This window comes from Cebus imitator, unplaced genomic scaffold (assembly GCF_001604975.1).
Source record: "Cebus imitator isolate Cc_AM_T3 unplaced genomic scaffold, Cebus_imitator-1.0 Scaffold385, whole genome shotgun sequence".
In the NCBI taxonomy this organism is placed as follows: domain Eukaryota; kingdom Metazoa; phylum Chordata; class Mammalia; order Primates; family Cebidae; genus Cebus; species Cebus imitator.
In genome coordinates, this window is record NW_016107700.1 from 408,469 (window position 1) to 420,744 (window position 12,276).

The 12,276-nt window shown below is 41.2% G+C and overlaps 1 protein-coding gene across 7 annotated transcripts in view; it reads left to right on the forward strand.

Annotated features, from left to right (window-relative positions):
- The window catches only part of BICD1 (BICD cargo adaptor 1), a 288,717-nt gene that overhangs the window by 248,450 nt on the left and 27,991 nt on the right, over positions 1-12,276 (forward strand). For 2 of the 7 annotated variants that reach the window (XM_037731164.1, XM_037731165.1), the window contains one exon: positions 6,279-6,287. The exons of the other annotated variants lie outside the window; for them this stretch is intronic. In XM_037731164.1, the coding sequence (XP_037587092.1) occupies positions 6,279-6,287 (9 nt within the window). The remainder of the gene's footprint in view (positions 1-6,278; positions 6,288-12,276) is intronic. 7 annotated transcript variants of the gene reach the window in all.

Here is a 12,276-nt window from a genome sequence, read left to right on the forward strand (position 1 = left end):
TTAGAGACAGGGTTTCACCCTGTTGGCCAGGCTGGTCTCGAACTCCTGACCTCAAGTGATCTGCCCACCTCAGCCTCCCAAAGTGCTAAGATTACAGGCGTGAGCCACCACGCCCGGCCCATTTTTTTTTTAAACTGAAACATTGGACCAAACGTTTGCTGTTTTGCTGATTCTGCTTTGTCTTTTATTGGTGACAATGCTTTTTTAAATAGATATATATTAGATGTTTGTACCTGTATACGCTTTTCATATATCTCTTATTTGTTACTAGATCTCCTGTCAGTATAAGAACTTAAATTACTTAGATGTATTCTAACAAAACATATTCCTTAAACATTCTTAAAACAGTATAATTAGGCCGGGCGTGGTGGCTCACGCTTGTAATCCAAGCACTTTGGAAGCCAAGGTGGGCAGATCACCTGAGGTCGGGAGTTCAAGACTAGCCTGACAACATGGTGAAACCCTGTCTTAATATATAAAAAAGAAGAAAGAAAAAAAAGTATAATCACTTACTTTTTAATTGATGTAATCAAGTTGTGAAAGCTCATGTTTCTTATTTTAAGCAGAGAATGCCTTTAAAAGGTTTAAAATGCACCTGCCAGATTTAAGTAGCAGAATTTATTGACACCATATATAGACTGAAAACACATCAAAGTCTTTCAAGGTTAGTTTCATGTGTCTTCTTCTTCCCAGAATAAGAGAAAAGATAAAGATAATATTGAGTAAACCATTCCATGCCACAAATCAGACCCACTCAACAAATAATGCAGTAATTAGTAGAACATCTGATGACCATGGTCCTATTCGTGTTTTTATTTTTGTTTTTATTTACTATTCTGTCCTCTGTCAGGTATTCCTGTCCAGAAATTACATTTCCCTAAAAGATTTCATATCAAAACCTGAGCATTGTAAGCAAAATAAGCTATGATGAAAGGATGAAACTTTTTTTTTTTTTGAGACAGAGTCTTACTCTGTCACCAGGCTGGTGTGCAGTGATGCGATCTCAGCTCACAGCAGCCTCCGCCTCCTGGGTTCAAGGGATTCTCCTACCTTAGCCTCCCAAGTAGCTGAGACTACAGGCACATGCCACCATACCCAGCTAGTTTTTATATTTTTAGTAGCGATGGGGTTTCACCATGTTGGCCAGGATGGTCTCAATCTCTTGACCTTGTGATCCGCCCACCTTAGCCTCCCAAAGTGCTGGAATTACAGGCATGAGCCACCGCACCAGGCCAAAGGATGAAACTTTTTAATTACTGAAGAGATCAATGTGAAAATAAACCCGTAGCAAGAACATGCATATTGTATTAGATCATACTTTTCAATTCATATTGACTCTTTTAGCATCATTATGTAATTTTAAAGTCTTCTAGATTTTGTTAAAATTTTACTAAATCCATGGAAATTGAAAATTCCTTATTTAAATCCTTAGGAGAAAAACTACAATTTTTCTGTAATATATTCATGAAGTTAAATAATAAGTACTGATTTGATATTCTTTTGATACATATTTAAGAGCATGAGTAATTCGTTCATACTTATGTTCACCTAAGTTCACCCATAAGTGCTGAAGATAGAGGCCTCCAGAAGGCGGCTGTGTCCAGAGAAGTAACAGGGAGGAACAGGTAGGCTGAGACATACGTGAGGCCCAGAACATTCCAGACAATAACTACCTGCCTCTCCTGACTCTGCCCAAACCCTAAATAGTGCTTTCTAGCTCACTAAAAAAATATCAGCAGTAGATATACAAGCTGAAAGAGACATTTCTAGGGTTCGTTTCTAGATCACAGATTCTGCTTCAGACTCACTGAAGTGACCAGCCTCTACCCAGTAATAACAAACTAGTCTGAATGCAGAATAAAATAATTATACATTTTAATCTCACCACCTGCTATCTGTGTGTGCTCTCTACCCTCAAGATAGAGAATAGCCTTTATTCCACCAACTGGCGATCACTAGCCTACAACACCAAATCCACAGTTTCTTTGGTATCCTTTGTTTCGGTGAGTTGGGTGCTATATCAATCTACCTGTAATATTGCCTTGCCTTCATATCTCAAAGCCCTGCAAGCAAAGAAAAGGTCTTGTGGGCAATGAGGGCCCTTTGTTGTATTCCAGAGGAAGAGCGCCGTCAGTGTCTTCTATGCTGTACTCATACGTATTTAATCCAATCTGCCAGCACTAGTCTATTTTATTCTACTGTTTGCTCCCACTGGAATTACATAGCAACCTCTGTTACAACAAACTCTCTGATTGTAAGGCGTTATCTGAGATGGTATATCTAAACTCTGTCTTGCAAAGGGACGTCTACTATCTGCAAAGAATAATAAGAAAACATACTCAGAAAAATTAACAATAGGTACCCAGGGAAGCCAATCTCTAGGTTAACCAGCTATTTCCCTCTCCATCTCTCCTCATAAATGTAAAAGGAGAGCCTATTGGAGAAATCCTGGAAGGGCATCTCCCAGCTCTGAGACTCTAATGCTATGAATTCAAGTTATTCTGCCCATGACTAGGTCTGGAGCTCATTGTATAAAATCTATGCTTCTAAATAAATGTTATAGGCTTGGCGAGGTGGCTCACTCCTGTAATCCCAGCTCTTTAGCTGAGGCGGGTGGATCACGAGGTCAAAAGATTGAGACCATCATGGCCAACATGGTGAAACCCCATCTCTACTAAAAATACAAAAATTAGCTGGGCGTGGTGGCGCACACCTGTGATCCCAGCTACTCGGGTGGCTAAAGCAGAAGAATCGCTTGAACCTAGGAGGCAGAGGTTGCAGTGAGCTGAGATTGCGCCACTGCACTCTAGCATGGGCGACAGGGTGAGACTCTGTCTCGAAAAATAATAATAAAAATAAATAATTAAAAAAATAAATGATACGAAATTTATTTTTACTATATTTTACTATTTTACTATACGGTGCTATCTCAGCACCGTATAGTAGTATAGTTCCCAAGAAAAGGGATTTTTTTTTTCTAAGAAAAGGAAAATTCCCATTATCTAATATATAAAACAAACTTTTTTGCAGATTTACAGTGACTGTATTATGAGCTGAGGAGGCAAGGCAGGAAGGAGCAGCGATGTTCCTGAGCGCTTGCTGAATTCTGGCAATGTGCCAACACTTTGATCTCTCTCTCTCTCTCTCTCTCTCATCAAAATGGGTGGGATTTGGTATCTAAAAGTATACTGATATTGTTACATGGAATATGGAAGCCACTGATTTAATTTGGGGATGTCCGTCAACATGACAGGCACCTAAACTCCTCTGAGGCATTGTAAACGGTTGGGAAAATGGACCTTTCTACACACTAAATCTGGCTTCAGTGGCTCTCCTGAGCTCTGAGGAGTTGGGCAGGGGCAGCCTGAGCTCCGGCTGTGAGCGTAGCTCAAGTGATGTATATTGATCATGTTCATGGAAGGCCCAGGCTTGCCACTTCTATTCCTTTGTTTTCAGTGATGTAGTGAGCTTGGCGCGGTGGCTCATGCCTATAATCCCAGCACTTTGGGAGGTCAAGGTGGGTGGATCTCTTGAGCCCAGGAGTTTGAGACAAGCCTGGGCAACTCGGTGAAACCCTGTTGCTACAAAAAATACAAAAGCTTACCAGGCATGATGGTATGTGCCTGTAGTTCCGGGAGGTAGGGGCTGCAGTGAGCTGTGATTGCACCACTGCACTCTAGCCTGGGTGACAGTGCCTAAATAAATAAAAAGAAAGAAAGAGAGAAAGAGAGAGAGAAGAGGAAGGAAGGAAGGAAGGAAGGAAGGAAGGAAGGAAGGAAGGAAGGAAGGAAAAAGAAAGGAAGGTAGAGAAAGAAAAAAAGAAAAGGGGAGGGAGGGAGGAAAAAAGGGAGGGAGGGAAGGAAGGAAGGAGGAAAGGAGGGAAGGAGGGAAGGAGGGAAGGAAATAGGCCGAAAGAAAGAGAGAGAAGAAAGAGGAAGGAAGGCAGGCAGGGAGACAGGCAGGAAGGAAGGAAGGAAATAGGCCAAAAGAAAGAAAAGAAAGAGGAAAGAAGGAAGGAAGAAAATAGGCTGGGTGTGGTGGCTCATGCCTGTAATCCCAGCACTTTGGGAGGCTGAGGCGGGTGGATCGCCTGAGGTCAGGAGTTCAAGACCAGTCTGACCAACATGGTGAAACCCCGTCTCTACTAAAAACACAAAAATTAGTCAGATATGGTGGTAGGCACCTACAATCCCAGCTACTCAGGAGGCCGAGGCAGGAGAATCGCTTGAACCTGAGAGATGGAGGTTGCGGTGAGCTGAGATTGTGCCATTGCACTCCAACCTGGGCAACAAGAGCGAAACTCCATCTCATAAATAAATTAATAAGAGGCCAGGCGTGGTGGCTGATGCCTGTAATCCCAGCATTTTGGGAGGCCAAGGCAGGCAGATCACAAGGTCAAGAGATCGAGACCATCCTGGCCAACATAATGAAACCTCGTCTCTACTAAAAATACAGAAAAAGTTAGCTGGGCATGGTGGTGCACACCTGTAGTCCCAGCTACTCAGAAGGCTGAGGCAGGATAATCGCTTGAACCGGGGAGGCGGAGGTTGCAGTGAACCGAGATTGCGTCACTGCACTCCAGCCTGGCGACAGAGCAAGACTCCATCTCAAAAAAAAAAAAAATGTAAAGTCATAAAGATGCCATAGAACCACCAAATTCATTGTTGTTTGTCACCTCTCAGCCAAAAATAGTCATTGATATACTCTCCATATTGCAAATTTAAAGTTTTGTGAACTGTACATGCAATAGTTAAGTTTATTTTTATTTTAGTCATTACTGGATCCCAGAGATTTTCTTTTCTTTTTTGGCATATAGATTATTTACATCACTGCAGTGTGCCCAGTCCACAGATGAGGGACCACTTCTGGAGCTGGCCCTTTTGTGTGATTGAGTTAGTCCCTGAATATTCTCAAGACTAGATTAGATCATTACTCTTAAAATAATTACTTAAAAAAAAAACTTCTGTAACTTGAAATTTTTATGGCCAGGCACGGTGGCTCACGCCTGTAATCCCAACACTTTGGGAGGCCAAGGCGGGTGGATCGCTTGAGGTCAGGAGTTTGAGATCAGTCTGGCCAACGTGGTGAAACCCCACCTCTACTAAATACAAAAATCAGCCAGATGTAGTGGTGCATGCTTGTAATCCCAGCTACTCAGGAGGCTGAGACAGGAAGAGTTACTTGAACCTGGGAGGCGGAGGCTGCAGTGCTCCGAGATGGCACCACTGCATTTCAGTTTGGGCAACAAAGTGAGACTCCATCTCAAAAAAAAAAAAGAAAAATTTGCATTTAAGACATATGAAAATACATACATTTATTTTGCAGAATAATAATTGAAAGGAGAACTGTCATTTTAACTAAAATTATTCTTGGCCGGACACAGTGGCTCATGCGTGTAATCCCAGCACTTTGGGAGGCCAAGGTGGGCAGATCACGAGGTCAGAAGTTCATTCAAGATCAGCCTGGCCAACATGGTGAAACCCTGTCTCTACTAAAAATACAAAAATTAGCTAGGCATGGTGGTGCGTTCCTGTAATCCCAGCTACCCTGGAAGCTGAGGCAAGAGAATTGCTTGAACTGTTTGCCGGGAGGCGGAGGTTGCAGTGAGCCGAGATCACACCACTGCGCTCCAGCCTGAGCCACAGAGCGAGACTCTGTCTCAAAAAAAAAAAAAAAGTTATTGTTAGTGGATATAAAAGTTGGTGTCCTTTTTTTAGTTGAAGGAGACACATTTTCCTCATCTTAAGAACTTTTTTGCTGCTCTCACGCTGGTCATCTAGTCCATTCTTTTGCTGTAAACTGAGCCTTGCCTCCCAGTTCTTCATTGCACTTCAGATTGTGTCTTACTACAAAGAGAAATTTAGTCTGTGATCAGTTTGGATCGTAAGAACTGAAATTGTACATTTAGAATCGAAGCCAGGCATGTGATGTACACCTGTGAGCCCAGCTACTCTGGAGGCTGAGGTGGGAGGATCACTTGAGCCTGGGAGTTAGAGGCTGTAGTGAGCTGAGATCATGCCACTGCATTCCAGCCTGGGTGACAGAACAAGACCCTGTCTCTGAAATGTAAAAAGAAGAAAAGAAAGAAATTTAAAGTAGGAAGGGCTACCATTTACTTCTGGCCAAGCTTCACCTCTAATCATGAGATATTTTAAAAGACTAGTTCTGAGGTCCTTTACTCTTAGTAGGTATTTATGGAGTAAGCCATTATGTAATGACATTAGAATCAGTTAAACATAAATTTTTTTCTCTTTTTATGCACTACTTGACTTGAAAAGCAAAAAGAGGTAAGTTGGCTATAAACCTGTAGGTGAACCTTATTTTTCTTAATAGATTTATTCCTGAGTAGCTTTGCTTCAATTAAATTTCTATGAATCAAATACTTTTACATTAGGAAGATTGTCTTTGGAAGTTCTTATTCTTTTCTTTGAAAATGAATAAGCATCTTCTGTAAACTTAGATTTTCAAGGTATCTAATACTTAAACATTTTGCTTTTCCTTTAACCAAGTCATACTTATGGTTTAATTTCCTTGTGAAGACATAGGGTGTTTTGAAACACTTGGTTTAGTTTTGAGATAACTGAATTGTTTCTTTCACCAAATATGTTATAAGTATTTTCTATTTTGTTAAAAATGAAAAAAGAAAAAGCCAAGAAAAACTGATATTGGTGAAAGTCTATAATTTTCAGATCTATCGATTTACAGAAGAAGATGCCCTGAACCTCTCAGAATATTTTCTGGTGTGATTTTTTTTAATGATTAAAATAAATGAAGAAAATATTAAACAAGAAGATCAAACACATTTCATTGAGTGGTGTCTCATACATTTTTCTTGTTTGGGATCTATTTTATAATCGGTCATTTTACTGGATTCTTGGTTGTAGCTTAACTTCTTTCTCTTTTGTTTCTTTTTGATGATGTGTCAGTTCTGACATTTCAAAGGTGCAGCTGGTCCTCATTAGATATGTGCTGTTATTGACTTTGCTTAACAAGAACAGACCATCTTACCAATGAGTTAACTGTGCCAGTCGACTTTGCTGTTGAGAAGGTCATTTCTAAACAAAACATTATTTTTTGAAAGGTTTTTAATTGGTGTAAGAATCTGGCAGCAAAATATACTTTTACCTCTTGGTGCCACTGTGTTTAATTACCCTTTCCCCTTATCCTCCATGTCTTTCCTACCATAGGCTGTTGACAACACACACGCTCACGGTTTAATTGTAAGTTGTTCAGAAACAAAAAGCTGACTGTACTGCAGGGCATTTTTATATTTCTCTTTTGCAAGATTGGAAATAAAAATAGATTTTCATATGAATATTGCTTTGTTTAATCAGCAAGTCATCTGATATTCATCAGGACAGCAAATGGAAAGATGGGTGAAAGGTTTTGTCAAATCTATAACCACTGAAAAGTCTAAAAATGCTCCCTGTCTACTTAGCAAGGCATGCTGTAATTCTACGTTGTTGAAGATGACTTTAATGCTTGCCATTGAAGTGTGATGAACTATATGCAGTTGTCATTTATGTGAGGAAGAGCCAGATACTTTTTAAGATTTGTCACCAGGTCTTATTTTTGCATTGTCTATATTGAAATTTTTTGATGTGTTTCAACAATGTCTTCTTTTGGTTCCCTGGAAGTTTTTAATGAAGAATGATTGTTTCCGACTATCAAGAGTGTACGCTCTAATGGGATTTGCTGTGTTAAAGACTGATGTCAATTTGTCTGAAGTGTCTGGTAATATAAATTAGAGATTATACCCCTGAGAAATCAGAAATTACACTATCATCTGTGGATACTTTCAAAATAACTAATGTTTTAAAAGGGGATAGAATATGTTTGGTGAAAAGGGATGAGATAGCCAACTCTATGTGTTTGATTATAAAATGCTGAAAGTGGTTCACAGCTCTCCATTTTTATTCATGTCAGTGTGCCATTAAATTCATCATTAGATTTTTGAAAATAGTTCTTTTCCTAGCTACTGTTAATATTTATGTAAATGTTTCTATCTCATGCTCTTCTTTTATGTATTTCTTATTTCTTTTTTTCTTATTTCTAAATTCTCTGTACGTGCATTTTTCAGTTTATTTGTTTAGGAATTCATAGGACTTTTTAAATGTTCGAGTTGTTACGACAAGGAGAATGTATTTGATGCTTCTTTCCATTAACTTTTCTGTTAATTCACTAACATTATTAATCATTTTGTAGATTTAGTGAGGAATAACAATGTTATTTGGCACATCTTAAAGGACGGCAATTTAAAAATTATTTTCAAGATTGATATAATAAGGTCTTATAGTTACCAAAGAAGAATAATTGGTCATCTGATAACACTAAATTAACTTTAAAATCTTTATCAGATAATATTTCTCTTTTCTTATTTCTTTTGTTAGAAAGATGTTATAATGACAGGAATGTCTAAATTGTAAACTCTTCCTTCAAGTGAATTAATTAAGCAATGACACTAATTATATTAATAAAGATATAAATCTGGGAGCCACGGTGGCTCAGGCCAGTTGTCATGGCGCTGGAGGAGGCAAGGCTACACGTTCGAGGCCAGCCTGGGCAACATAAGCACCTCTCAATTCATTAAAAAAAAGAAAGAAAGAAAGAAAGAAATCCAAGATTCTTTTAAGGGAGGTGGAGTCAGTACTTTAGCAAATATTTTGCACTCACAAATTCCCTAGCAAATTGTTGTGGGGAAATGAAGAATTATAAGGCATGGTCCTGCTCCTCTCAAGGCACTGCATAGTATGGCTGGGGAGGGTAGACATAGTGCAAGGAAAGCAGTACTCTACAGTTCTACAAGAAATGCCAAAGCAAGCCAGGTGCAGTGGCTCACGCCTGTAATCCCAGCACTTTGGGAGGCTAAGGCAAGCAAATCACTTGAAGTCAGGAGTTCAAGACCAGCCTGGGCAACATGGTTAAACTCCATCTCTACTAAAAATACAAAAATTAGCCAGGCAGGTTGGCACGTGCCTGTAAATCCCAACTACCTGGGGGACTGAGGCATGAGAATTGCTTGAACCTGGGAAGAGAAGATTGCAGTGAGCCGAGATATGCAGATCATACCACTGCACCCCAGCCTGGGCGACACAGCCAGACTGTCTCAAAAAAAAAAAAAAGAAATGCTGAAGGAGATGAGAGAAGTGCTAAAGGAGTGCTAAAGCAGACACCTGCTTTTGGGGTGGCCAGAAATAATGACTGAGATTTGACTTCACGCAATCTGACAGACAAGAGCGTGTCCGATGAATATAATGACAGGAGGAACAGCTTGTTGAAATGAATTCCTCCTCTGATCCATTTTGCCCTTTCTTATTTCATTGTTGTTAATAGCATTGACTTTGTTTCTTGAAGCTGAAAACCTTAAGGGCATTTGAGTCCTCCCTTTCCTTTGCCTGTCATGTCTAATCGTTGGACTCGGGGCTGCATGCTTTCACAAACATTCTCTCACCCAATCTTCACGTGAACCCTGCAAGACTGGTATTTAATGTTCTCACTTAACCGATAGAAAAACTGAGGCTCCGAACAGTTAAGCCACTTCTTTAGTGTCCCTAGCTACTGATTGTTGGAGCTGGAATCTAACAGAGAGACAGAGGTCTTTCTGATGGACTCTAAATTTCATGCTGCAATGGAGGAGAGCTGAGGAGCACAGAGGAGAGAACAGAGAATAAAGAGGGCCGGGCATGGTGGCTCATGCCTGTAATCCCAGCGCTTTGGGAGGCCGAGGCAAGTGGATCATTTGAGCCCAGGAGTTCAAAACCAGCCTTGGCAACATGGCAAAACCCTGTCTCCACAAAAAATTTAAAAAATAATAAGCTGGGCGTGGTGGTGCTGGGGAGGCTGAGGTGAGAGGATCTGCCTGAACCCAGGAGGCAGAGGCTGCAGTGAGCCGACAGCACACTACAGCATCCCAGTCTGGGTGGCAGAGTAAGACTCTTATCTCAAGAAAAAAAAAAAAAGAGGAAAGCTTAGAGAGGCCGTAGGAAATGGCTGCAGAAGCATCATTGGCAAACGCAAGGAAATTATTGTGATGTCCCCTCTCTTAACACTCCAGTACATCTACTAGTAAGTGTGTTAGTAACTGATTATGGAGAGCATCTTTGTGCTATTACCAGAATTCCTGGGTGTGGGAGTCTTTTTTCTAACTGCAACTTTTCTATCTCCACGGCAGGGCACAGCATATAGACATTTATATTTTCTGCTAACATACTCCTCAAATTTCACATTCAGTCGTCAATTTAGTTTTCTCCAGTACCACTGTTTTGACCACTTTCACACTTCCATCTACAGTGCTTTTGCTAAGAAGGAAGTCTGCTAAAATCCAAATGCAAATTCTCCTTCTTACTTTGTGCTTCCCGCTTTTCATATATATCTTTTTTTGCTTTGAGTTTCTTTAAATTAAAACTTTTTTTTTTTTTTTTTTTTTTTTTTTTTTAGAGTCGTGTTCTTGTTGCCCAGGCTGGAGTGCAATGGCACAATCTCGGCTCACAGTCGTGTTCTTGTTGCCCAGGCTGGAGTGCAATGGCACAATCTCGGCTCACTGCAACCTCCGCCTCCCAGGTTCAAGTGATACTCCTGGCTCAGCCTCCCAAGTAGCTGGAATTACAGGCATGCACCACCCCACCCAGCTAGTTTTATATTTTTAGCAGAGACAGGGTTTCTCCATGTTGGTCAGGCTGGTCTCAAACTCCCAGCCTCAGGTGATCCACCCGCCTTGGCCTCCCAAAGTTCTGGGATTACAGGCGTGAGCCCCTGCACCGGGCTGAATTAAAACTTTTTTTTTTGAGACAGAGTCTCGCTGTGTCGCCCAGGCTGGAATGCAGTGGTGTGATCTTGGCTCACTGCAACCTCCGACTCCCGGGTTCAAGATTCTTCTGCCTCCAACTAATTTTTGTATTTTTAGTAGAGACAGGGTTTCTCCATGTTGGTCAGGCTGGACTTGAACTCCTGACCTCATGATCCACCCACCTAAGCCTCCCAAAGTGCTGGGATTACCTGCATAAGCCACCACGCCCAGCCCAAATTAAAACTTTTCAATTCAACTCTTGGATCGCTTAGTTTTGAATAATTTGAAATAATTTGGGCTGTTCTTGGTTTATTTAGACTGAAGAAGTACTCTTGGCAAAGTAAGAAGGAGCACTAACTGCTTCTAATTTGGAACAAGTATCAAAGGCCGTATTAGGCTGCTGGGACTTCCATCACAAATAACTACAGACTGGATGCCTTAAACAACAGAAGTTTATTTTCTCACAGTTCTAGAGGCTTGAAGTTCAAGATCAAGGTGTCCGCAGATCTGTTTTCTCCTGATGTCTCCCTCCTTGGATTGCAGAGGCCACCTTTTGACTGTCCTCCCATGATCTTTCATCTTCAACTACAGTTGCATTCTAAGGCTCTGAGAGTTAGGGCTTCAATATATGAATTTAGGGGGACACAATTTAGTCTATAACATCATGGGCCATTCTACTGAAAGGGCACGGGGTGAACAGTCAGAAATCTGGGTACAAGCTCTCACTCTGCCACTCTCTCCATGGGCCCTAAGAAAATCACCTAACCCTTCTGATCCTCAGTGTTCTAATCTGTAAAATGGGGATTATGACTACCAATCTCAGTTCAGTTTTTTTTTTCTGGTGTTTTTCTTTCCGGTTTTTTTTTTTTCCTCCCGTGTTCAAGTGATTCCCATGCCTCAGCTTTACCAGTAGCTGGGACTACAGGCACATATCACCACACCGGCTAATTTTTGGCTTTGTTTGTTTGTTTTAACGGATTCTCATGCCTCAGCTTCCCGCTGTTATAGGCGTGGGCCACCGTGCCCAGCCTCTGTAAGACTTTTGCAACGAACAAAAGCTTTTTAGTGCCTAGAGAACTCATTTGAGGCCAGGTGCAGTGGCTCATGCCTGTAATACCAGCATTTTGGGAAAATGAGGTGTGTAGATAGCTTCAGTTCCGGAGTTCAGGACCAGCCTGGCCAACATGGTGAAACCTTGTTGCTAGTAAAATAATGAAAATGGTCAGGCATGGTGGTTCCTGCCTGGCATCCCAACACTTTGGGAGGCTGAGGCAGGTAGATCACCTGAGGTCAGGAGTGCGAGACCAGCCTGGCCAACATGCTGAAACCCTGTCTCCACTAAAAATACAAAAATTAGCCAGGTGTGGTGGCACACACCTGTAATTCCAGCTACTTGGGAGGCTGAGGCAGGAGAATTGCTTGAACCTGGCAGACGGATGTTGCAGTGCACTTCAGCCTGGGTGACAGAATGAGACTCCATGTCAAAAAAA